This window comes from Lycium ferocissimum, chromosome 3 (genome assembly GCF_029784015.1).
Source record: "Lycium ferocissimum isolate CSIRO_LF1 chromosome 3, AGI_CSIRO_Lferr_CH_V1, whole genome shotgun sequence".
NCBI lineage: Eukaryota > Viridiplantae > Streptophyta > Magnoliopsida > Solanales > Solanaceae > Lycium > Lycium ferocissimum.
The window spans coordinates 15,741,442-15,769,145 of NC_081344.1; the positions used below are offsets into that span (position 1 = coordinate 15,741,442).

General features: G+C 35.9%; 4 protein-coding genes across 6 annotated transcripts; 3 read left to right on the forward strand and 1 right to left on the reverse strand.

The window, feature by feature from the left end:
• The first annotated feature begins 1,480 nt into the window (after positions 1-1,480).
• On the forward strand, positions 1,481-6,641 carry LOC132049865 (mechanosensitive ion channel protein 6-like). The gene is made up of 5 exons (XM_059440826.1): positions 1,481-3,698; positions 4,514-4,637; positions 5,002-5,295; positions 5,668-5,870; positions 6,007-6,641. Exons 1-5 carry the CDS (start codon positions 1,660-1,662, stop codon positions 6,293-6,295), a joined length of 2,949 nt encoding a protein of 982 aa, XP_059296809.1. The 5' UTR covers positions 1,481-1,659; the 3' UTR covers positions 6,296-6,641.
• A 726-nt stretch (positions 6,642-7,367) lies between these two features.
• Positions 7,368-10,100, reverse strand: LOC132049866 (pentatricopeptide repeat-containing protein At2g17033). Its single transcript, XM_059440827.1, has 2 exons — positions 9,775-10,100; positions 7,368-9,178 (listed from the first exon to the last, which is right to left on the reverse strand). Exons 1-2 carry the CDS (start codon positions 10,036-10,038, stop codon positions 8,084-8,086), a joined length of 1,359 nt encoding a protein of 452 aa, XP_059296810.1. The 5' UTR covers positions 10,039-10,100; the 3' UTR covers positions 7,368-8,083.
• A 5,122-nt stretch (positions 10,101-15,222) lies between these two features.
• On the forward strand, positions 15,223-21,730 carry LOC132049867 (uncharacterized). 3 transcript variants are annotated; one of them, XM_059440829.1, is made up of 5 exons: positions 15,224-15,572; positions 18,790-19,012; positions 19,274-19,417; positions 19,795-20,538; positions 21,249-21,730. In XM_059440829.1, exons 1-5 carry the CDS (start codon positions 15,505-15,507, stop codon positions 21,369-21,371), a joined length of 1,302 nt encoding a protein of 433 aa, XP_059296812.1. In that variant the 5' UTR covers positions 15,224-15,504; the 3' UTR covers positions 21,372-21,730. The 3 variants fall into 3 exon arrangements, with proteins under 3 accessions (XP_059296813.1, XP_059296812.1, XP_059296811.1); XM_059440828.1 differs by having other exon boundaries at positions 15,225-15,572; positions 18,761-19,012; XM_059440830.1 differs by lacking the exon at positions 19,274-19,417 and having other exon boundaries at positions 15,223-15,572; positions 18,761-19,012.
• A 2,939-nt stretch (positions 21,731-24,669) lies between these two features.
• LOC132049868 (24-methylenesterol C-methyltransferase 2-like) lies at positions 24,670-25,954 on the forward strand. The gene has a single exon (XM_059440832.1). The coding sequence runs from the start codon at positions 24,722-24,724 to the stop codon at positions 25,793-25,795; it is 1,074 nt and encodes a 357-aa protein (XP_059296815.1). The 5' UTR covers positions 24,670-24,721; the 3' UTR covers positions 25,796-25,954.
• Positions 25,955-27,704: the final 1,750 nt, after the last annotated feature.

The window sequence follows — 27,704 nt, forward strand, 5'->3', positions numbered from 1 at the left end:
TACAATAAAAGAACTTCATATATTGTTCTAATTAAATTGTCATGTAGAATCTTGGGACGTTAATTGAAGGGCAAGTAAGAATGCCGGTCTATGAGTATTCTCAATAAAGTTTGGACAGCTTCAAGTACTCTTAGGCCCCAAGACTCATATTTTATAGATTTTGAGAGAAGTAATTTGCAGCAAATTATGTTTCACCTTATGCAATTTTCTTAATCTGCTTACGTAGAGGAGGAAAAAGGAGAAGAGAAGCAAACAAACCTTTTACTTCTCCTTCTGCAGCAGTTGATATTTTCAATTTGCCTTGTTAAGTGTAGCAATGTTAACTTTATTTATTTTGTTTTAAGAAGGTAGAATTGGTTTAGGTATTATAGAGCCCGTTTAGATTGGCTTATAAGTTGCTGAAAACAGCTTATAAGCTGTTTTCAGCTTTTTTGAGTGTTTGGCTGGCCAATTTAAAGTCATTTTATGCTTAAAATAAGCTCAAAAAAATAATTGAGCCGTTTTGGGCAAATTTTGTCTAAAAAAAAACGAAATTATAAAAATAAAACGAACATAAGCAAAAAAAAATAAGTTGGGGATAAGTTATTTTTTTTACATCCAAACAGGCACTATAGTCCTCTCCATTAAACTTCATTCCAAGGCAAGGCCCAATGTCAATAAAAATTGGGAAATTTTCAAAAATATACAAGTTGGTCACTTACAGTGCAAAAAAATAACCCAAAACTTACATTACAAAATATAGCCCAAAATATACAAACATATACAGACACTTATACCAACATATACAAATATATAAGAAGGCAGAGAGAGAGAAAAGTTTGAGTCATTTTTTGTAAGAATTAAAAAAATGGGTCAATTTTGGTAGCATTATTGTCCCAGTTAACAAACATTGCAATTTTCTCTAAATTTAATGTATGTAATGTATAATAAACATGATAGATACAACATAATTTCTACAAGTATAATTCTTCAATTTCTACAAGTATAATTCTTCGGTTCAGTTTTTGATATTTTTAGAAAATAAATTATTCGGTTCGATATTTTTTAAAAAATAAAAAAAACCTAACCTAATTATTGAGTAAGGTTATACATTTGGAAAAAAAATCTGAAAATCGATTTGATCGGTTCAGTCTGTTTTTGAAAAACCATTGAAATCCCTAGTAAGTACCACCTATCCGGTGCATTAATGTCATAACTTTTAGGTTAAGATTGAACGTGATCTAGAAAACCTTGAACAAGAATTTCATGTGCTGCAACCAAAAAAGCAAACCTATCTCATGGTAAAGAATGAAAAACTTGGCTAATACAAAGTCTAAACCTACACTACCGCAAACCCCTCCATATTAATACCTCCTCATTTATCGTCACATATCCCATCGGTGATTCTGTTCCTTTTTTCTTCCATGCAATTACCAAAATTAATTGATTGCAAGAAAACAAAGTTTTTACATCTCTTTAATTTATTTTTAGCATCTCTCAACACACACACACACACATACAATTATACTCCTTCCATATGGGAATTTCATAAAATATAACGTTTTCCATTTGCAGCATATCCCATAACCGAAGCATTCATCCACAAACATGTTTCTCAAGCTGAAGGATAGAGGAAATTAAACCTCAAGAACATAGGAATAGAAATCATCTGGCATAATCATGGATCAACTTTCTTCATCTCTCAAGAAATCATTCGTACCTCATGGTTCCTATAAGAAAAAGGTTTCCGTTGCCCACGATATCGAAAACCAACCCATCCTCGCTCACCAAAGCCCCGAAGCCCCGTCTGTTTCTTCCTCCGTCAACTCGTCCTCGTTGACGACAGGATCCTCTGTTGATCTTAATGACCGCCGGGAAGTCATTGTCAAGATCGACGGTGGAGACAAAACCAATGGAAACGAACGCAACATGTTATGGCACGAGCCAAGTTACGAATTCTGGAGAGGAGATACGAATAGCGGGCCCCAAAGCAGTGGCCCGACACCGACATTCCAACGTGGCAAGGACATGCCTGAGGATCCCCCCTCAAGATTAATTGGACAGTTCTTGAATAAACAAAGAGCTGTTGGATGTGAAATGACATTGGACATGGACCTGGAAATGGACGAGCTGAGGAATCATCCAAAACCTGAAAATGATCATAGCGCTGCTGGATCCAGCCCCATAATGTTTCCTCCTGATTACGAACATAATCATCATTATACGACATCAAAAGATCTTAGAGTTTCATTTCAGGCTCCGTCACCACCTAGTAATGTGGTTGACATCGAGCCTGACCAACCTTATAATAATGAAAATGAGTATTGCTCGACCGATGAAGAGGATGATGGTGAAACTAGCGAATCAACACCCGATGAGCAAAAGTATCTTAGCCGAAGAAGGACCATAAACATGAATAATTCTCCTCCAGATGATACTAATAACAGCAACAATACTTATTACACTCCTAAAAACGGTGCTGGTGATACTGATCAGGTGCTTAGGTGCACTTCCTTTCAAAGAAGAGCGAGCGTGTTAGGGAGAGTAAAGACAAAATCAAGACTAATTGACCCGCCCGAGATACCTGAGAGGAAATCAGGAAAAATTGGGAAATCAGGTCAGATAAGATCTGGACTGTTAGGAAGAGCTTCCGGGATGCTAAAGCCAATGGAGGAGGAAGACGATGATCCATTATTCGATGAAGATCTTCCAGATGAATATAAAAAGGACAAACTTGATTGCTGGACGCTGTTACAATGGATAAGTCTTATTCTTATTGTTACAGCTTTAATCTGCACACTGACTATCCCTTTATTGAAGAGAGAAGTATACAAAGGACTTCATTTGTGGAAATGGGAAGTTTTGATTCTTGTTTTAATATGTGGGAGATTGTTATCAGGATGGGTGATTCGGTTAGTTGTGTTCTTTATTGAGAAGAATTTTCTCTTGCGGAAAAGGGTACTTTATTTCGTATATGGTGTTAGAAAGGCTGTTCAGAATTGTCTTTGGTTAGGCTTGGTTTTAATTGCTTGGCATTTCATGTTTGATCAGAAAGTTGACAAGGGTAATAAGTTTTTGGACTACGTCAATAAACTGATGATATGTATGTTAATTGGGACAATGTTATGGTTGGTGAAAACTCTCATGGTTAAAGTCCTAGCATCTTCATTTCATGTTAGTACTTTCTTCGATCGAATTCAAGAGTCGTTGTTCAATCAGTATGTGATTGAGACATTATCAGGTCCGCCTCTGCTGGAGATTCATCGATCTCAAGAAGAAGAGGACAGAACAATGGCTGAAGTTTGGAAGCTACAGAATATTGCAGGGGCACAGTTGCCACCAGAACTTAGGCCCCCTGTTGCTCCTCAATACAGTAGTAAGGGTGCAAGTGTTAATGGTGGACAAACACCGACACCAAAACCATCAAGAACAGTAAGTATTGCGATTTCTGGTATTTCTGGTCCCTTGTCAAAGAATCCAGATGAACAGAACCAAGGGATATCCATTGATCATTTGCATAAGTTGAATCCAAAGAATATTTCAGCTTGGAATATGAAGAGATTGATTAAAATAGTAAGGTATGGGGTAATATCTACGTTGGATGAGCAAATACTGGATACCAAAACAGAAGACGACTCTACTACACAGATTAGAAGTGAATATGAGGCCAAAGTTGCTGCCAGGAAGATATTCAGAAATGTTGCCAAGCCTAGGTCCAAGTAAGTAATTTCATGAACTCTCAGTCTGTCAAACATCTAATTAATTCAAATCATTTTTCTAAAACCAGATTAAGGTCAGAGGACCAGGGAGCACATTATTTTACTAGCTTTTGAAGATTTTCAAGGGCGAAACCTTCGTTTATTTTCCTGTGAGGATGTGATAAGTAATTTTTTTAAGCTGAAGAAAGATAAATGAATATGACGAGAAATATAACAGAAAAGAAGAGAAAAAGGTAAAACAAACAGATCATTTGCAGCATCCCATAATCATCAAGTTTCCTAGGTTCTCCTGCTTCTTCCCCCTATTATGCTAATACAAATAACATAAAAGAAAAGAGATACTTATCTGTAATTTTCATTAGTTCGTGATCCTTTCATGTTTGATTCCTGTAAAATAATAGTACCGAATTTATGGAGAGAACCATTTCATAGTCCTGAATCATTTCTAATTTTGAAATAACTACTGCATACTGATATAGACTACTACAATAGACCCATGTGGCCCGGCCCTTCCCTAGACCCCATGCATAGTGGGAGCTTAGTGCACCGGGCTGCCCTTTTTTTTTTTTTTAGTGCATACTGATATATAGCTTTGTCTTAGCCAGCCACCTGGTGCAGTGAGACTTTTATTAATCTTAATTCTTAATGTTTTGATCAGTTAAACACCTTTCCATATGTTTTGCTAAAAAGAGAGCCCTTTATTCTATCTTGTGATACACCTATTTGGTATGTCAGACGAGATCGTATACTTATAAAGCAGTCAACCGGTCATATCGCTTCAGTAAATTTAGTCCCAAACTTTGTTCTTCTAACAGGTTCATCTATCTGAAGGACTTAAGTTGCTTCTTGCGAGAAGAAGAAGCTTTGAAGACTATGAACCTAGTGGAAGGATCACCGGACAGAGAAAGGATCAGTAGAGCATCACTCAAGAACTGGGTGGTAAGAAATGAACATAGATGCACTGAATTTAACTTCTACACACTAGTATAAAAATTTATACATTGTCAAATCACTTAAAAGGAAATTACCCACAATCAGTGGAACTAATATAACCTGAAAATAAGACAAGGACCCTTCAACAAGAAGTTAAATTGCACTGATTGTATAAACTGGTAGTGGATACAACATATATCCGCAAGGAGTTTAACTTTACCTTTTCGCTCATTAGTTCTTGATAAAGTTGAGGCACATACTTTTGTGGTCTTATCAAATAATTCTCTATGTCCAAGATGGTGGGTGCTCTTCAAATGCCAGACTGCAGAAGCAAATAGGAGTATCAAATAGCTATCCTTAATTTTTGCAGGTGAACGCATTTAGAGAACGAAGAGCTCTTGCTTTGACGCTAAATGATACAAAAACAGCAGTGAACAAACTTCATCAGATGGTGAATGTTTTAGTCAGCGTCATCATTCTGCTCATCTGCCTTGTGATTTTGGGGATCGCAACCAGCAAGTTCTTGCTCTTCGTCAGCTCTCAAGTCGTTGTGGTGGCATTTGTATTTGGCAACACATGCAAAACCGTATTTGAATCTATCATTTTCTTATTTGTGATGCATCCCTTTGATGTGGGCGACCGATGTGAGGTGGATGGAGTTCAGGTATATAGCATACTTTCTTAATCTTTTTTCTATTTTATTATGTCTATTCAACCATAGTAATACTCTGTCCTTTTCATTTTATATGACGGTTTTTGGCAGGTCACATAAGTTAAGAAAGATGGACTTTTTGACACATACCAAAAGCATTGTTAGAGCTTGTGGTCTTAACCATGTCATGACAATTCTATGGTTATAAAGCATGTCATTAAGGGTAAAAGGGGAAGTTTAACATAAAAAACTTTTCAAATATAAAATGGTGTCGTTCTTCTTAGATCAGACTTGTGTGTTATATAAAATGGAATAGAGTGGGATATTATTTTTTAGTGTATTCATGTGTTTAGTAAGGCCTGATTTATACATTTCGATTTTCAGATGATTGTTGAAGAGATGAATATTTTAACTACTGTCTTTCTGAGATTTGACAACCAAAAGATAATATATCCAAATAGTACTCTTTCAACACGACCTATTGGCAATTATTACCGTAGTCCTGATATGGGAGACACGGTTGATTTTACGGTCCACATTGCTACACCAGCAGAGAAAATTGCTGCCATGAAACAAAGAATAACCAGGTATATATTTTTTCTTGTTATCCAATATAATCCTTTATCACCATTATGAGTACTTTGCAGCAAGTACGTAGAACCTGGAAGATTTAAACAAGTATGAGTTATGACTGAATATAATATTTGTGGCTTGCTATTGCAGTTATATTGAGAGCAAGAAGGACCACTGGTATCCCTCTCCTTTGGTTGTATTGATGAACCTAGAAGATCTAAACAGGTTGAAACTGTCCGTATGGATCAGACATAGAATCAACCATCAGGACATGGGAGAGAGATGGCTCAGACGAGCTCAATTGGTTGAGGAGATGGTTAAAATTTTCAAAGAGCTCGACATTGAGTACCGACTGTATCCCATTGACATCAATATTCGTGGTATGCCTCCCATCACCTCTAACAGGTTTCCCTCAACTTGGCCTACTGCTGGGAATTAAGCAAGAAAATCTAATAGGGATTGGCTCGCAGATGCTCCAATTTCCAGAGGCGAGAGTTATATTTTTGGTGTTCATTTATTAGCATAGAACATCAAGCCATGGGGTTTTTGGTGTCTTACCCTTGATGGTCTCGGCATACGTTGTTTTCCACTTTTGAAAGTAGATAAGGTTCCAATAATTAGCATTTTTTCCCTTCTAACATAGGCAGATTCAGGATTTGGGGTACAAAGTACCACTACTTCATCCACATAGTGACAATGGTAGTAAAACTAGTATAAATACATATTACTAATATTTTTTGTTTTAAAGCATGCAATTATATAAAATAGTTTGAAGCAAAAGTAATGAGTGTGTCTCTATATGCTATCAAGGAAGCACATCTATCCATGCCAATTATACCGGCTACGAAGATACACATCTATCCCTGCCTACTAATGATGAATATATTGATCAAGAGGAGAAAACAAGGTTATAAAATTTCCTTTTTATAATGTGGCATGAAAATGGATTACAACAATGAGCAATTCGGGATCGATTGGGATCAAGTAGGATTGTAATATTGGAGGATTCACCTATAGACGAGCCCATAAAGTGCAACATTTCTTGTAAATGATAAATTTAATAGGAGGCGGCTTTTGCTAAGCTACTTTGAAGTGAGATTCTTTTAAGTAATAGTAAACCAGCAAATCCTCTTCTTGCAATGAGTATCGTCTTCGCAAGAAGGAAGTGGTTAGTTGAGTGAATTGCATTCAGTTGCCTGAATCTTTTAGTACAGGGATTCTTTCCACCTACTGATCATTGATCTAACATTTATATACCACGGATAAAATAATGGGCCTAACTTCTGTGCTGACCTTGCTAAAGTCTGGCTGGACATCAGAAATTTTGAAGCACAATTGCACAGGATTGTTGTTCGTGTTGTAGCTACACATCATTGCCTCTTGAGGTGGAAGGGAAAGCTCGTTGACTATACTTGTTGGAGAGGTTCCTACTTCTTGACCCAAAGAACTTGTAAATACTCCTTAGTCCACCGATGGTCTAGCAAATTTTGCAGAAAGGTGGATGTTGCATTTTATTGACAGTTTTTTGAATACCATTACGAGACAGAATGACAATGTTTTTGCTACCCAATGTTCTCCACAGAGCAGTAGACATTGTAATGTGATTGGTTAGGTAGAGCAATCTATGCTGCAAATAAGTTTTGCCTCATGTTTGTCTTCCACTATTATGAATAATCACCCAAACAAGGACCTTGATCTTTAAGAATTTGCTCATAAAGCCTGCAAGAGTAATGACTTCATATATTGCTTACACAGGATATCTTGCAACAATTGGTTCTCCATTTTGGGTGCAAATCGCTGCTATTGCCTACTTCTATGCTGCATTGAACTGCTTATGCAGCTCGATTTGTATGTTGGACTTCTATGCATGAGTTTTGCAATTGTGAAACACAGCTAATTAGGCCAATAACCAAATATTAAATGCTAGAACAGCTCACGATATTCAGCAAAATTTTAGATGCTTCAATAGCTGAGGATGATTGTTCAATAGAAAGCAGCATGCTTCAACAATTAATGAAGATTTACCTTTCTCTTATCAGCGTTCTCACTGATTCTAACAGAAAAATGCATGTTTGAGGATACCCGATGATCATGTTTCTACTGTCAATCATAATCAACTGGATTGACAGGGATCAATCCAATTCAACATCTTCTGCTTCTTCTTGTACTCTCTCGTGATATCATCTTTCTTCATTAAACATTGATTAATCGTCTAGACTTGTGGCTGTCAGGATATCCTTTCATGTATAGTGGCATTATAATTTGCTAACCACTCCATGAAACCTTTTCCCTTAGCAATGAAACATCCAACGTTCTTCCTATCAATCCTGAGTGGACATCCAGCCCGCAGCAGTATTTCCTTGATCAACCCTTTCACAGGGGATTCTCCTCTAACAACGCTGTGTTTTCCTGCTCCACACACCACTGTGATTTCAGCTGGAATAACACGATTTTCAGCAAGAAGCTTGCATTGAAGCTGATGAAACCATTGTAATATTATCACATAAGCAGAGCTCAAATGCATCCCATGCAAGTCCAGCTTCAACTCCGAAGGCTTCCACTGCATTGTCTCCTCCAAAACCGATGATCCAACCAATATCTTCACCAAAGCTGCTTCATTCTCATCCAGATTGCCCATTAACTCTTCCAGAGAAAGAGGGACACTCTTCGGATCTTGCAGCATTAAACTAATCGTGGGGCACGAATTCAACACCGAATTGTAAGTCCTAATTGAAAATGGAACACCTGAAGCTTCAATTTTTTGGAGCCAAGAAACCACTTCTGAAAGCTCGTTGTGAGATCCAAATGAATTAAGCACCATATTTGAGCTAACTGTATCTAATTGAAATCCCATACTCTCCATTTCAACTACAATCCTTTTCATATCTCCAAAGTATCCTGATTGTCCATATGAATAAACTAGAGCCCTAAATTCAAACTTCGACAATTTCAATCCTAATTCCTTCATCTCTTCCATCAATGCCTCAGCTTCACGCGGTAATCCAATAGAACAAAATGCATCAACCATTGAGGCATACCCTCGTTGCTTCAAATAAACAGACGACGAACACAAGAGAACCAGCTTCAATTTCGTACAAAAATCCAAAACTCCTCTCTCCGAATTGTGCTTAGATTGTGAATGGACTAATTGACAGTAGAAACTACACAAATCTCGTTCTCGGCTTCCCAATTTAGATACTGTTTCAGTAACTAGGATTTCAGCTTCATCAAATCTCTCTAGCTTGTAAAGCAATGCAACCAAATCCGCCACTAGTTTCGAGTTCCAATCAAACCATGACGCTTCACTGATTTCCAAATACAACTGCAAATAGCATTTTGCCTTGCATTTAATCAGACTTATCATTAACCAAAAAAAAATAAAAAATTAAGACATAATAATACAGCTGGAAACAAACAATCTGGTTAGCATTAAGTCATACTTAGCGGTGATCTATAAGTAGGCTGTAGGACAAACAGAAATACACAATTATACAACTGCAACTAAACATTCTGCTTCACAGTGAAAAGCACAAACTGTGAATCAATGGATTATAACCAATTATTACGTTACTTAGCAAACTAAGTCACTCTAATATAATTATCTGAAATAGTGATACCTTAAAAAAATTAACTTCATAGTGTATGTTGCATGCACAAGTTGTATAACTTGTATGTGTGATGTTTTTGGGGGATGATTGTTAGGTGTATTAAAGTGTATGTAATTTTGTATCCACGTGATTTCAGTTAGGCAGAGATATTGTACGCGTTATGCACGTGGATACAGGTATTTCGCTTGCGTGCGAATACAAACTATTAGTGTGTTTCATAATTAGGGGCGGAACTATCGCTAAATAAGAAATGTTCTCAGTATTTAACACAATTGGGCAATAACTCATTTAACAACTGAGAGAGACGTACGGGGAGGGCAAGAGAAGAGAGGCGATGGTTCAAGTTATTCGGAGACAGAAGGTGCGATAGAGTACTGAGAGCCACGTGTTTGGAAGATGAAGCTACGAATTTGCGGAGCAAGCGGTGAGTAGCGGAGATATTATCGGAGTCGGTAGCAATAACGGTGGAGATAAAGCGCTGGCCTTGTTTGCTAAGTGAGCACCGAGGAACTGGCGGCCGTGGATGGCGGTTAAATAGGCTTATCCGGTGACTTAACAGCATACTTCCGATCATCGTCGTCGAGGAATAATCGAATTTATTGTGTGATAGAGACTATCTGTAAAATGGATTGAATCCACCTGTACGCATTTTTCCTTTTTTTATTTTCATGCTTTTAACCAAAAAAAAAATAAAAAAAATCATGAAGTGCCGCTTAATATAAATCTTTATTTATATGTCTGCTGTCCTTGATGAGGTCTTGAATTCGAATTAACTAGGAGTGAAAAAATCCTTGCAGATAGGAATTTCTTTTTTAGTAAGGTGTACCTGCCAATTCGAATCAGTGAGGAGAGGTGGACATATAGCCGATTTCATAGACGAAATTTATTAAAAAAAATTGACAAAGGTGCAAATAAAGGTGCAAATATACTCTTCCTATTTAGAAAACATCTTGCTCTCGTTAAAAAAAAATGGTGTGTATATACTGAAAATGTGTAAATATATTTTTTTCGCTGACAGATTTTTTTAAAAAATAGCCTATTTCTTAATTAAAAAATGTCACATGACTTAAAAAAAAAAGTGTACCATTTTATAGTAGACTTATTTTTATAAGGCGTACGTGGTAATTTTTTTCTAGTGGTTTGGTCTGGTTTGCTTTAAAAAATATCTCCTTTACTTCAAGGAAAAAAATCTACCCATTTTATAAATGAACTAGACTCAACCCATCAGGAAAAAGAATCATCTGACTTTAAAAAATAAGTCTAGTAAAAAAAATGAATAGACTTATTTTTTAAAAATCATGTGACATTTTTTCAATTAAAAATAAACTAAATGATTTTTTTCTAAATTTCATCAGCGAAAAGAGTGTATTTGAAAATTTATGTACGGCATGAATATATATGCTAACATTTCTTTTAATGGGGTTATACCTGGTCAAATCGCAACATTAAGGAGTTTTTTAAAAATAAATTTAGCTACTTTGGAAACAAGTTTCAATATAGGCGATTGATTGACTTTGTAAAATTTCGCTTCCGAAGTTACAATTTTTACTTGAAGTTTGATACCTTCTTCGTCTCAAAATTATCGGTAGTAGTTATTAAAAATAGTTATCTCAAATTATTTATCATTTTAAAAGTTTAATGCACAATTAATTATTTTTTTTCATTTTACCCTTGATAATATTTTGTCATTAATGAAGATGACACATAAATAGAGTAAACATTTAATGGAGATAGATTATTACTTAGACATAAATAAGGGTGAAGTTAGTCAAACATCCCTTCTAATTAATATCCCCTCCGGATCAAAATGAGTGTCCACTTAGCCTTTTTTTCTTGGGTCAAAAAGAGTGTCCACTTATCAAATCAAGCAATAATTAACCTTATTTTTTCATATTTGCCCCTAATAAGTGCTATGTGATCAAATCTCAATACCTATTTAATTAAGGGTAGTTTAGTCAACTTACCTAGTTTTTGTAGGAGTTATTATTTTCTTAAGGGGTGTGCAAATGGCTAAGTGGACACTCTTTTTTATTCGGAGGGAGTATTTCTTGAGGGGCGTGTAAAACAAAAAAGTGACAAATAATTTGAGACAGAGAAAGTATATTACTTGTGCAAGTAAACTTCTGATATATCTGTCAATCGGTTATTCAAAACCAAACCATAATCGATAACCCAACCGCAAAATAGGTTTATTGAGTTATTGATATCGAGTTAACAGATTAACTGTTGGTGAACAGATTGAAATTTATAATTAATGACTTAACAGTACGGGATACGAATTACTCAATTTCCTTATTGGATAAACTGTTAACACTTTAAGAATATTTAAAGTTACATTTATACCCATTAAGCTTATATAAATTTATACCCTTAAAACATGAAACACTTTAAAAGCCTCTTCTTTGATCTTATGTTTAGCTTTTCTCTGAAGTGTGTATTTTAGTTATGGTGCTTTAGTAATATTGTTGTGTGCTTGATTGGAGAGTATAGTTATGTATGTTACTAGTTTGTTTCCTTTCGATCATACATTATAATGTTGGTACTTATCTGGCATAGAAAATACCGAATTTGAAAGTCATGCTTTGGCCCTATTTCTTCACTGTCACGCTCCAAATCTGGAGAGGCGTGGGCGCATCCGGTGCCATACTCGGCTCGAGCGTACCACTCTGTAACTGTTACCCCGGAGATAACCCTCAACCTAGGCCGACGAGACCTATCTGCAAACAGACAATACCAACCAACACCGACAAAATCGTATCCTAAATCATCTGTAAGTAATAACTATCACATCTGAAGGGCACACACACCCAAAACATATATACATAACTGTGCTGGTTGACGAGGCCGCCATGAATGTCTACAACCAACAGTACCAAAATGAATATGTACAAAGGGTCGGCAAGGTCAAAAGACTGACATGCAAAACATACAGGACTAGTTTACAAGCCTCTAGAGATCATAGAACTGTATCATGGTCGGGACAGGGCCCCGGCCTACCCATCATGTCTATATACACAAAAAGGACTCCAAGGCCTAGGCCTGACAACTCCGGATGAGTGAAGCTTACCAATCAGCTGATGTCTGGCTCTGTCTACTAGGGAGGTCTATCCGGTTGTCTATCAGGACCTGCAGGCATGAATGCAGCGCCCCCGGCAAAAAGAACATCAGTACGAAATAATGTACCGAGTATGTAAGGCAATAGAATAACTGAAAGCTAAAACTGAACTGAAAAACATAGTAATATGGAAGCCAAAGAATACTCTGAGGTATGCTCACCTGTGCTGAATCAACACAATGCAATATGGTAATATCATAGCTAGCTTGCCACATATAGCACTCGGTGTATCTCTCGGCGACGAGGTTAGGCAACGTAAAATCTCCCGATGAAGGCCGGATAAGTATAAACTCTCCACGACCATGAGCCGGACAATAGTATCATCTCACTGACCAAGTGGCCAGGCAATAACATCTTTCACCGACCCTGAGGCCAGGCAACAACAATATCTCACTGACCAAGTGGCCAGGCTACAGAAAGTATATGTATATGATGGTGTATATCATGTGTATAACAGAATGCATGAAGACACTGAAGTATCCCTTTATCTCTTTCTAACATCAAGGAAAGATATGGAGCAGATAGGAATCCCTCGAGAAGATACAGTGTAAACACACGAAAAGCTGTAACATCACTAAAGACAAGATATCTACGATATGTGTTCCTCTCATATGATTCATCTAACTCATCTAATCATGGGATCATACCAATGAAGGAAAAAGGGAATGCCATTACATAATGAAACTCGTCGAATAGCACTTCAACCTATAATAATGATAATACGCTCGCTAACTCAGTGAATACTAGTATACGCTTTATATCAAATGTTAACTCGTTTGATAAAGAATCGAGGCAAAGATTTCCCCTAATTAATAAGAGTTCACAACTCAACCAACAACATCAACTACAACCTTCTTTCACCTTCCCTTAGATCCAAATCACAACACCTGAGTATACACTAAACAACCCAATAGACACTTATATACTACATTTCTATACATGTTTTCTTCTCATATCCATGGAGTATAACAACATCATCATCATCAACAACAACAACAACAACAACTATTTGCACCTATTTCTCTTGTTAATCCAACCATTTCAACAACATTGGATAGCTATCAAGAACAATCCACACTCTAACAATAACAAGAATGCAATATAGTATATCTTTCCTGCTTTCTTATCAAACAAGTTGGCTAAAGGTTACACAAGCTCAAGTACATCTAGAAAGGATGAAATCTTACCTCAAACAAGCAAGAACAACACCAACTTCAGATTACTTCACCACAAAGAAAGCTTCAATCTTCAACACAAGTAGAACAACTCAACATCAACAAGGTTCCTTAGCTTCTTGGTGTGTTAATCCCCTCGATTCACTTTAGATTTTCTCTAATTTGGTATGAGGACTAGGGGAAAGGGTTTGAGAGCTTATACGAGTTGTGTTAGGATGAAAATGACATAACAAGGAAGGGCCATAGATTATATACAACAAGAGCAACTTAAACCGACCTAGATTTGCGTTCGAGTCTACGTCGCAGATAGCTATCTACAGACGCAGATCCTATCGCATTTCCAGGCAAAATTTCTCAGCTCAAATGCGGCCTTCATCTGCGAGGCATCAGAACCATCCCTCAACACACCGAACTTCAACGAAACGTATTCTCTCCGATTCGATTAACCTCTAACCTTTACGATCCTTACCTAACACTTATTAAACACCGCTTAAGTACTTATAACCTTAAGGATAACCTCATTCTCGAAGTCTACGTCAATCAATTTATGACAAAACTTGATGTACAAAAGTATGAGGTGTAACATTCACATAACTAGATTCAACGATGAGCTTTTTGGGTTTTGCCTTTTCTCTTAATTGACTTGTTCATTAATAAGCCAAATGATACCCATTAAGTACAAACAAAACCAACCGATATCTTATTGCTTAGGTTAGCGGATTAGTATATTTTAAAATCGATAACCAATAAGCCGGGCCGTTAAATGCAAATATCCAACCAAACCGTCCGAGAACACTCCTATCTGTCAAGGCCAAACTTCCAACATATGCGTCTGAAATTTAGCTTTCCAAAGCCAAAACTTCCGACATATACGCCTGAAATTTGACTTGTCAAGATCAAACTTACAAAAGATATGTATTTGAAATTTACTTGCCAAGTTCAAACTTCAAACATTTAACTCCAGTATCCCAAACTTTAAATCATTGACATAATCTAACATAAATGATAGCTTGTTTGGCCAAACTTTTAAAATTAGCTTATTTTGTGTTTTTTTTTTCTTTTCCAAAAGTACTTTTCAAAAAATTACTTTTATCGAAAAACAGTTTGTGTTTGGCCAATTAATTTAAAACCACTTTTAAGCAACAATTAGTGTTTGGTTAAACTTTTAAAAAGTGCTTCTAAGTGTTTTTTTTAAATCAAAAGTATTTTTCAAAAAAGTGCTTTTGGACAAAAATAATTTTTTTAAAGCTTCTGAAAAATAATTTTTTCTACTCTCCAATAGTACTTATTTTCTCCCAAAAATTTAACCAAATAGCTCACTTGTTTTTAAAATAAACACTTATTGAAAAAAATAAGCTTAACCAAAGAGGCTATAAGTCTTACTTCAGGTATCCAAGTGAATTAAAATTGATAAGTAGTAACTTTAAGGGGTAGTTATGTATTTGATTGTCATACAATGTTGTGACTTGTGATGGTAAGACGGGTGGAACCCACAACTTTCTTACATCAGTGTCTCCTCTCTTTGCCCACTGCCACCCGTCAAACCATGCGTTCTTTTCTTCCAACTTCAAAAACCCACTCTGCCTATTTTGACGCAGATAAACAAACACAGAAACAAGCCACAAATCAACATTCAGCTTTATTCCCAATTTTAACAACAAAGGCAACATACAACCTTGTTCAATTAAGTGGGCTTTGAGCATGAGTATGAGAAAAAGGGCGAGAACTAGCCTGGATTCAGCTATTTTTAATGTATGTAAACGAGAGGTCGGAGAAATCTCTACCAGAAACTTTTCACACTCCCTCGCTGCCTCTAAGGTTACTCTCTCTCTTTACTTTATGGGTCATCACTTTTTGTCCCTCTTGTTTACGTATTTACAACTCTATTCTTCCTCTGTACACGCAGTGGCGAGTCCAGGATTTTGACTTAGGAGTTTGGAAAAAATAACAAAAGCTAAATATAAAAAATAATGTTGTTAATGGGAATCGAACCTAGGATGCTAGATTCAGTTCTGAACACCTTGAACCACTTGAGCTAACCTTTTCCATTTGTTTAATATATTTACATAAACACAAAAAATCTATCCTATACATACACTGTAATTTTTTGCCGACGGTGTTCGGGTGAATACCCTGGGCAGCCTCTAAATCCGTCCCTGTGTACACGGGCTTAAGATGTTAGCTTGACTTATGTATTGCATTAGTGATCCTGGTGGAAAATGATGATGTATCAGTTGAAAAGTTTGTTTGATAAATATAATTTGGTTCTCGATATTCAAACTATGTGAACTTTGATTGACATTTTAAATTGTATTTTTTCATCGTATTCACGTGAGAAGAATTGAAACTTATAGTACTTTTATATAGTTATTGAATATCTAAATTTTAATTACTTATAAGATATTGAGTTGAAGACTTGAAGTACTATAATTTAGCTTCAAAGATTAGACAAATTGAATCTCCATAAGCGAAAAGTGTCACATAAAGTGGGACGGAGGGAGTAAAACATAGTTCGAAATTCGAATATCTAAAATAGTTTAAGTTTTAAAGCTTTTAAAATCGTGTTGCTTTTTTCCATATGAATATCGTACCATTATTGGTGGAATGATGCCAAACATTATGAAGTGGGCTAGATGGAGCATTTTTAGGCCTCTTAGTTGATCTCCTATGAATAATGTATGAAAGTCTGTCTTGTTTTTTCCCGCTGTAATGGTATGTGTGGAACAAATTTAGTCCATGAATTAAACTAGAAAATGCTGTAATGAATCAGAGGCATCAGAGGCAGATCCAGGATTTAAACTCAATGGGTTCAATTTTTTAAGATTATTAGCATAGAACCCATTATATTTTGTAAAGTTATGGGCTCATATCTACTAATTATTGCAATTTTAGTAAACTTTTACACATAAATTTATGCTCCGCGTTGAAAGTTAGGGATTCAATTGAACCCATAACTATAATGCTACATACGCCTCTGTAATGAATTGTAGTACTTAGTTTCCAATTACAATGAGCGTTACTATCTCTAGAGTTTCTCTAAGTTCAAAAAAAGAATCTCTAGTTTTTCTCTTTAAATGTTGACTCAAGGATTGATTGCTTGTTCTTGATTTTGATGGATATGTCATAAACACTTTAGTTGTCGGCACAAACAATGGCTTTGAATCAAATGTCACGAACAAGTAATCTTGATCTTGAACACCTTGACTCTTGATTTTCCTTCGTTCTTCATTTTTCCGAATGCTTGAAACTTGTATTGAAATGCTTGAATGTTTGCTGCTTGTAGAGCAATTTTTGAAGTTCTTGATCTTCAAAGGTTTCTCTTGCTTCTAATTGTGATTTTGGATGGTTCTTTGGCTTATGGTGAAACTCCTTTGCTTCGATCTGATTAGTTTACTTGAGCCACCGTCTAATCTTACTGAAGCAGTGACAAAACTACATTTAATTGGCCATAACATGTCACTTGTACGCTTAGCATGTTCCTATTGGCCCATCAATTTGACTTGGCATGCCACAGTATTTGACATGTGGCATGATGTTATTGGCTACATAATTTGACATGGTGTGCGATGCGGCATGGATTTGGGTCTCTAGGATGAGATGAGATCAACTGGACCTTGGGCTAATAAATAGGCTTATCATTGAAGCTCAACTAGATAGACTATATTAACCCATAATATTGATTTGGAATAATATGTATTGAATTTAAGACATAATCCAAATTTCTTATGCATTTTAATTCTATCAAATTTAAAATTTTCCATTATGATACAGTCAGCTGTACGTTTATGGAAAAGTTCATCATGACTGTTGCAGTGGTTATCAGATGTGTTTAGGGATCCATGAAAGGTGTTAAACTAAACTTGTTGAACCCTTCTTTTTTTGGGGTAAGGGCTCAGGAGTACTTTATCAAACCTTAACATTCTATATTAACCAGTATATAGAATAATAGAATGGATTGTATGTCCAGCTATCTATCACTAGGAGTGTCCTATTCTGAAAACTGTCGGTTTTTTGTTGTGTTCAGCGTGTAACTATTCTAAGGAAACAGTGGTTTGCTAAGAATTGACAAGTTTAGATGGAAAATTTAGCGCTCATTCCTCATTGGATTTGTTGAATAGTAGTCAATACTTTGGTTCCTCATAGTAGTTCAATTTGCCAAAATCAAGATAGCTTTTTTTGTTATGTGTATTTCTCATCCTATAAAAAGGATTTTAATGTGTTTTCTCTTGCATTTTGTGCTATTATTTAGATTGTTCATTTGGTTTAAGACAAAGTTCAAATTTCTTATGCATTTAAATTCGACCAAATTTAAATGGTTACAATATAATATGGTAAGCTGTACATTTATGGAAAAGTTTGTCATGACCGTTCCATTGGTTTATCAGATGTGTCTAGGATCCATGAAAGGTGTTAAACTAAGCTTGGTGAACCCTTGTTTTTTCTTTCTTTTTTTGGGATAATCGGCTCAGAAGTACTTTTCCAAATCTTAACATACTGTACTAACTAGTATATAGAATGGATTGTGTGTCCAGCTATCTATCACTAGGAATGTCCGATTCTGAGAACTGTCAGTTTTTGGTTGTGTTCAACTAGATGGAAAATTTAGCGCTCTTTCCTCGGTGGATTTGTTGAATAGTAGTAAATACTTTGGTTCCCAGTAGTAGTTAATTTTACGAATTCAAGCTAGCTTATTTGTTATGTGTATTTCTTATCCTTTAAAAAGGACATTAATGTGTTCTCTCTTGCATTTTGTGCTATTGCTTACATTCTTCTTTTGGTTAACAAACGTCTATATTGTATATGGGATTATGAATAACAAGCATATTCTTAGTGCCAAAAAATATCTAGGGCTTCTGTGTATTCTTTCAAGACACTGAACAGATAGAAACAGTAGATTGTGCTTAAGTTATATACCTGTTAATTTGTTGATCAAGCTTATACTTTGAACTTGAAGTCAAAATTGTAAATTCTGGAGCCTCCATATAATTACAATGTTTTTATAACAGGACTTGGTGCTGCGTCTTGATATCTTCAGGAAACTGAAGAAACACAGAGGCTGGGTGAATACAGTTAGTTTTAGTGCTGATGGCGACATTCTCGTATCGAGCTCTAATGACAGGAAGGTCATTCTCTGGGACTGGGAAACTGGGAAAACTTTACTCCCATTTCATTCAGGTCACGATGACTATGTTTTTGTAGCAAAGATCATGCCCCACACTAACAACCGAAGCATTGTTACTTGTGCTGCTGATGGGCAGGTAACTACTTGAGAGTTTTGCTTTACCTTCTTGACTATGTTGGCATGTCGATGATATCCTTCCTATAAACTGTCTGATTCTTCATCTTACATATTACTGTCTTTCCTTAATCTTCCTAAAAGGAGGGGATATATTTTTCCTCTTAGGATTCTTAGATTCTTTTTGAAAGCTATGAATAGATTAAATAGCTCTGTTAGAACACCCACTAAGAAAGGCTGTAATTCTATTCGTAGAAGTTGCAAATGAAACTACTCATTGTAGGTGAGACACGCGCAAATTCTAGAACGTGGATATGTGGCGACCAAGTTGCTAGCAAAGCATCAAGGACTAGCTCTCAAACTGGCAATTGAACCAGGAAGCCCCAATATCTTTTACACATGTGGAGATGATGGATTAGTTCAGCACGTGAGTTATGCTTAATTTCTGAACTTGGTTCCAGTTTTATGTTAAGCTATGGATGGTAAACGAACAATTTTTGATGATCCTCATCGACTACACCTCTTTGAAATGGTACATTTTTAGTAGCACTGGCGGCATGTGTGGTGTACATGGTCATAAAAGAGTATGTAGAGTAAAAAGCTTATTGTTTTTTATCAAAGAGGCTGAATTAATATGGAAACCATTTGATGGTATTTATGAAGTGTTGAAAACTCACAGACAAAAGGAAGAATGTGCTCTTTTTCCTATTTTATATTCTCTAAACCTCTTGATATTTCCAATGGCTTCTTCCTTCCTCCTTATCTTTTATATGGCTGATGCTATGATTCTATGTGTTCTTACAGATAGATCTGAGAACAGACACAGCTACACAGCTTTTTACTTGCCGACCTTTTTGGCCTAGAAATTATACGTCTTTACGTCTAAGTGAAGTTGCAGTAGATCCAAGAAATCTCAATTTCTTTGCTGTTGCTGGAGCAGATGAATTTGCAAGAATTTTTGATATCCGCAAATATAGGTGGGATGGATCTGCTGATTTTGGTCAGCCTGTTGACTATTTCTGTCCTCAACATTTAGTTGGTATCGAGCATGAGGGAATAACAGGTTTGGCTTTCTCCGACCACAGCGAGCTTCTTGTTTCATACTATGAGGAGATTATATATCTTTTTACAAAAGATATGGGGCTGGGACTTGATCCATCCCCCAGTTCCCCAGTATCGTATGACAGTTGTGGAGAGGAAATTGACCCATATGATCAGTCTGGTGCATCTCCACCCCTGGATGCTGGCATGAAATTTGGTCCACAAGTCTACATAGGTCACAAATTTCGTGAAGAATTAAAAGGTGTTACCTTTTTTGGGCCCAGATGTGAATATATCGCGGGTTGGTCTGATTGTGGTCGAATTTACATATGGAATAAAAAGAGTGGAGAGGTTGTTCGTGTTATGGAAGCAGATAAAGGCGAAGTAAACTGTGTTGAATCTCATCCTCATACCGCAGTACTTGCTAGCAGTGGAATGGAGTCTGACATAAAGATATGGACCCCAAAAGCCATAAATAGAGCTGTTTTACCTACGAATATTAATAAGGTATGTGTTATTCTAAAACATTCTTCATATAGTACAAGCTTATTCGTTGTTGGTCTTTTCGCTTGTTCATCCAAATGGAAGTAATTCTAAATAGCTCAAAATTTTATCATTTGGTCTTATATCATTGATGTTCTTGTCTTTTTCCCTATATAACCCAAGGGCTTACTAATTCATACCTCAGCATGTTCTTTTTTTTTTTTTTTTTTTTAATCTCGTTGCCAATGAATCCTGATAACATGCTTATAAAGTGCAACTAATAATTGGACAAGCTTTTAGTCGGATTTCGGCTGACCTGATGGATTAACCATTCAAAAATCAGAGACAAAATGAGTTCAAATTTGCATCTTGGTAGCTTTTGCTTTCTTGTAGAGACCTATTTACTCAATAGATATCCAGAAATAGTAGCACTATCATAGTCTTGATTGTTTTTGTGCAAGTTGAAGCACATATGATCTATCTATAGTAGATGTGAAAGATTCATAAATGCTCGGGGGAATATAAGGAGCAACAGCAACATACCCTGTGTGATCCCACAAGTGGGGTCTGGGGAGGGTGGGGTGTACGCCGACCTTACCCCTACCTTGTGTGAGGTAGAGAGTCTGATTCCGATAGACCCTCGGATTAAAAGAGGATGATGTTAGTTACTTAGTTTGATTGAAAATGATGATGTCATTTAACTATGCTGACCATTTTGCACTCTCTGTTTCCAGCGGAGACCTAAATTAAGCGACCCACGGTGCCGAATTCCTTCTCCTTGGGACGAGATGTGGTATTTTTTCTCCCAACCCTTGGATGTTAGAGAATTTAACTTCAGAAACTGGGAAGGTAATTGACCGTATGTCTTGACACTATAGTACAGCTTTAGTGCAGTTGAAATGAAGGAAACTAAGTTATGGAAGATGGCACCACTTCTGCTGTTTGGGCTTTGTGGATGGAAAGAATTAGGAGAACTTTTGTTGGAGCAGAGAGTCCAGAGTTGGCTTTTGCTTCTATAATACTTTTGGTGTAAGATAGCGTGTACATTCTGTATATAGCTGGCTAGATCTTTGGGAGGCTGTAGGTGTTTTGTATACATATTTGGTGGGTGAGCCTCCTGCACTTGCTGTAAATAGTTTTTGACAATATCAACGAAATGACAGAAAAATCGAGCTTGTGAAATGCAGTTCGACTTAAAAAGTTAAAGCGACAAAAATAGCTTGTACGAGGATTCAGCAACGTAAATGCATACAAAGTACAAACAAAATATCCTCGTCATATACTTGTTGACTACGTATTAGATTAGTATTTATCGAGTTCAGATTGTTACTTCTTTCCCTTATAACATATCTTTCACTTGGAGGTCTATTGCATGCTGAAGTAAATTGAGTATTATTATCCATTAAAATGGAGGTGTAGGAATTTTCTTTCCAAACTAGTAGTCCAGTTACAAGATTTCCCAAAGTCGTCAGCGATACCATGATCAAACATGTTGTCCTTTGCTTCTATTCTTTCCATCTTTTTTTTCACGATTAAGCGTAAACACAAACGTGTATATAACACACATATACGTGTGTGAGTACGTATATACGTATGTCATTATGTGTATTTGCAGCGTGTGTGTGTATGAAGATATATACACTATACTTTGATGGTTTCAGTGAATTAATTATGGCCACAACCAGCTGTCCACGAGATGTTAAGAAATCTAAGACAAATTATAATAACTACACTCCATATCAAAAACAAGTTGGGATCGGCTATATGAATCTTTAATAATCGTGTTCCTCTATTTAATTTCTCTTGAGTAATTTATCTCATACCAGCGTCATTCAAAACTGTAATTACCATTAGCAAAACACGAGATCTCTATGCTAAATGGTGATTGATTTCTTTTAGCCTTTAAAATTTCACCTTGAGTAAACTTGTCATTTAATCAGTATTTTCTATTCCCTCTCTCAAATTAGTTGTTATGTTTGGCTTCTCAAAAGTAAATTTGACTAATTTATGAAGCTAAGCTGGATTAGATCAACTCAATAATTTGCAATTAAAAATTAAATTTTCGAAACTATACGAAAGGTGGGCGGATCTACGTCGGGGCTGTGGTGTTCACCCGAACACCGTCGGCAAAAAATTACAGTGTATATATAGGGTAAATTTTCTGTGTTTATGTGCATATATGAACTTTTGAATACCCTCGGTAAAAATTACAGTGTATATTTAGCTTTTTTTTTTTCCGAACACCCTGAGTGAAAATCCTGGATCCACCACTGTATACGAGAAGTACTATAGTTGTAATTTTTCTCATTTCAATATGATGAAAAATGCATATTAAAATATTGGTCAAAGTTCAAATAGTTTGACTCTCGAAAAGCGAAACACGATAACTAATTTGAAACTAAGAGAGTAATATTTAGTTCGCTGAGATCAACCAAAATTTTGCTTATAATATAATTTCTTTTTATGAACTCCTCCCTCCGTCTCATAATAAGTGTCACCTTAGGATATCAATGCATATATTGACTAGTTTTTTCCATCTTTACCCTTGGACAAAAAATTACAAGTTTCTTTATTCAAGGCCAAAAGTTGGATTCACAATGTCGATGAAAGTTTTGGCCAATGGAAGAGAGGATTAGTAAGAGGCAAAAGAAGTAGTTGTACTCTAAATAATTATGTTTGGATTCCCAATGTCAAAAGATGAACTACTTGTGCGTGCTTTAATCATCAAGAGGAATTTTTTTTTTACATAAAGGTAATTTGGTAAACTTTACACTTCATCATTGGTTTCTTAATATGCGTATTTTTGGCTAAGGTGATACTTATTATGAGACGGAGGGAGTATGTAGGAAGTTTTAACATTTAGGACTATGTAGGAAGTTTCAACAGTTAGGACTTTAAATCTAATTAAGATCTTACCTTATTTGAATTATTTTATTATTTGCACCAAGTGACATAACTATAATTCTTCCAAAAATGCAATAAGCCAAAGCAAATAAGTCTGGGGAAATGATCTCTACTATTTTAAACTATAGGGGAGATTAGTGTTATGAAGTGAAATCTCAAAAAAAAAAAAAAAAACGATCTCTACTATTTTGCTTGCAAATCTGTTCTATGTACACTTAAAAAATAAATTTTGCAGTTTACTATTTGAACTTCACATCATGTTTTAATTTCAAATATTAAATACTTTCTCCGGGACAGATTTTCCGTATTCGTTTGTCTAATTATCTTTTCAGATTAGCATTCAATTTCATTTTGAAAATATAATTTATTTGAACCTACTTGATAGAAAGGTTCATTATCTTACTAACAGAAAAAAAAAAAATTAAAGCTTTTTCTAATTCTTAAATTTCGTATTCAATCAACACCTTAATAGAAGGATAAAGTATTAAGTTTATTTAATTTTTAAAGGGAAAATGGGGAATATTCTAATATTCCTTAAATATTTGTTTCATAGTGGCTTTTAATTTTCAGTTTTCACAAACACTTTCACGATAAGTTCAAGAATTTATTTCAATTTTTAAATTCAAACTCAAATATAGTCCAATTACTTATACTCCCTTTGTTCCAAAAAGATTATCCTCCTTTCCTTTTTAGTCTGTTTCAAAAAAATTACCCCCTTTATATATTTATAAATAATTTAATTTTATGAGATGATTTACAGCTACACAAATATCTAACGCTTATTTTGGACCACACATTTCAAAAGTCTTCCTTTATTTCTTAAACTTTGTGCCAAATCAAAAGAGGACAATCTTTTTGGGACAGAGGAAGTAACTTATAAGTCTTTCCAATAACCTATAGTACTCCCTCTGTTTCAATTTATGTGAACTCATTTGATTGGACACGACATTTAAGAAAGAGGGAAAGACTTTTGAAATTTATGGTTTAAAATAAGTCTTGAATATTTATGTGACTGTAAATTATTTCATAAAGTGAATTTATTTTCAAATTAGGAAAGAGGTCATTAATTTTAACACGATTAAAAAAGAAATAAGTTCAAACAGTGGAAGTAACTCTTTTGTGTCCACCTGTACCTCTGACACGCAATAGATGATGTGGACGCGTCGTTACGTGACTGTCACGAACCACATCGTGCAATCAGTCCAAACCACTTTTTCCTTTGTTAAAAAGAAAACAATAAAAAGGCTGCCCCTTTTCTTGCACTTGTCTAATTCGTTCTCACTTTTCTCTTCTCTTTTTCTCAATGGATTCTCTCACTCTCTTGGCAACCTTTTCCCTTGTCGCGGGCGGCCTTTATTGGTTCGTTTGCATCCTTGGTTCTGCCGAGCAGAAGGGTAAAACTGCCGTTCAACTTTCTGGTGGTTCTATTGCCAAAGAGAAAGTTCAAGACAAGTACAAACAGTACTGGTCTTTCTTTCGTCGCCCTAAAGAAATCGAAACTACCGAAAATGTCCCTGCTTTTGTCGACACTTTTTATAATCTCGTAACGGATATTTACGAATGGGGTTGGGGTCAGTCTTTTCACTTTTCCCCTTCTATCCCTGGAAAATCTCACCGTGATTGCACGCGCATTCACGAAGAGAGGGCTGTGGATCTGTTGGGCGTAAAGCCTGGAGCCCGCATTCTTGATGCGGGCTGCGGGGTTGGAGGGCCTATGCGGGCCATCGCGGCCCATTCAAAGGCTAATGTTGTTGGCATTACTATCAACGAGTACCAAGTAAAACGGGCCCAGGCCCATAACAAGAAAGCAGGCCTTGACTCCTTATGTGAAGTGGTATGTGGGAATTTCCTAGAAATGCCTTTTAGTGACAACAGTTTTGATGGAGCGTATTCGATTGAAGCAACATGTCATGCACCAAAACTGGAAGAAGTATACCAAGAAATTTATCGGGTCTTGAAACCCGGATCGATGTACGTTTCGTACGAATGGGTTACAACTGAATTATACAATGCTGATGATCCTGAACATGTTGAGATTATTCATGGTATCGAAAGGGGTGATGCGTTACCCGGTCTGAGAAGTTACAGCGACATTGCTAAGGTTGCTAAGAAGGTCGGGTTTGAAGTTGTGGACGAAAAAGATTTGGCAAAGCCACCAGCAAACCCATGGTGGACAAGGTTGCAAATGGGGAGAATTGCTTATTGGAGGAACCATATTGTTGTTACAGTGCTTTCTTGGCTTGGAATTGCACCTAAGGGTACAGTTGATGTGCACAAAATGTTGTTTGTGACAGCTGATTATTTGGCTAAAGGTGGTGAGAAAGAGATTTTTAGTCCTATGCATATGATTCTTTGCAGAAAGCCTGAAGAACATTAGGCATCGTCAGATTAGGTGTTTTAATTTAATGTGGAATTATTGGATTACCTATGGTTTTTTCTTGGGCTTATTGGATTTAATTTAATGGCATTTTTTCTCTTTGACTGTTTCTTTCTGTAATTTCTAGATTAATATATTTGCTTCTGATGTAGTAGGAGATATAGCTTTGGTTATTTGTTACTTATTGTTAGTATTTCAAGGCCTAACTAAAGTAGTAAAAATCAATCTTTAGTAAATCAAATTGAAGTTTGTGGTCGAAATGCTGCTGATTCTGTATACCTTCTATTTGAAATCTCAGTTTTTTGGTGATGATACTAATTTCTGCTGTCAAATTGTTTTTAATTTGTTTTTTTTTTTTGTGTGTGTGTGGGGAGGTGGTTTTTTTGGGGCCGGGGGGGGGGGGGATGAAGAATCTTTGAAACTTTGATGGCACACTTTCGGCAAAAAATTGAAACTTTGATGCCAATGCAGCATTGAATGTCAAGTGGATGGATAATCTGTTTCCAGTGATATTTACTATTTTGTGGGTAGTTTAGATATTTTTTATGTGCAAGATCTCTTGTTTGATTAGTATTCCTAGTAATTTTTGGATCTTGTGTTGGCCAGCTAAGCTGGCGGATCAGTTTTGAGGCTGAGATTTTTTTGGTTGATGCTGGTTTTGGCTCTTTCTATGATGCTTTAGAACTGTTGCATTAGTAGTAGTAAGTACATTTGCACGTGATTTTCTTTAGCTGAGTGATTTGGTTGCTCTTTTGATGCCCCAAATACCCTTTAGAAGGTAAAGTCACATATTCTGATATTGCTACTATCTAAGTGGAGTAGAAGTTGGTTACCTTTCCTGCTATTAGCACAGTTTATCTATCAGTCTTGTTAAAATTGTGAAATCAGTTAGTGGTAGTTCAAAACGGGAATTGGCACAATATCGCAAACTGGCTGTCCTTGCCAGTTCTCACCTTCAATTCAATGAAAATTGAGAAAGATTAGGCATTTTGTAAGTCAACTAACAGCGCATTTGGGTCTTTTAAAAATATTACGACGACAGAAAATTTTACATGGAATTGAAGTACATATTCTTTTTTTATCTAATTAGGGCCCGTTTGGCCACAAGAATTATTCACTTTTTTTCGGAAATTTTATTTCACTTTTTTCTGGAATCAGTGTTTGGCCCTAAGAATTCCAAATACAACTTGAAGTTGTATTCTGGAATTGCAAAAAACAAGAAAAACTTGTTTTTCAAAATTTTCACTTTTTCACATCCAAAACTACTTTCAACAAAAAAAATACAATTTCAAAAACTATGGCCAAACACAACTCCAACTCCAAAATTCCAAAAAAGGTGAAATTTTTTTTTGGTTTCTATGGCCAAACGCCTACTAAATATCAAAAGCAGATTATGGGATCGAGAGTGGTCGGAGGGGATATACTAGGTTAATTGGGAGAATTTGATTTTTACAATATTAATTAGTTTGCCTTGAAAATAGTACTACTTGGTAAAAATGTAGGATCCTGAAGAGACCGTGGTTGGTTAAATAATCTTTGTTGACAGCAAAAAACGATAGAATGCGTGTTGGTTTTTTGTTATCTTCTTTAATCTGTTTTTGCAGAGGCCTGTCTCACGGCTTTGTATTTGTATGGTAAGTGCGTTAGTAATGCTTAGTATAACAATTTTTTAATTATGTAATGGAATTATCATTGCTTACCACACTTTGAACAAGTAATTATATAGTACTAAAATATTGGTCGCAACGAGATATACCACAATAAAGGGTGCATGGCATGTGCCCTGTGCTTTTGTATCTGTGGAATAACTTAGTCTTTGCAGATCTGGATGGAGTTACTGATGTTTGGTCGAAGGGATTAGATGAGTTATTCTAGTTTAGAATTTGGAATTAAATTTATTTCATGTTTG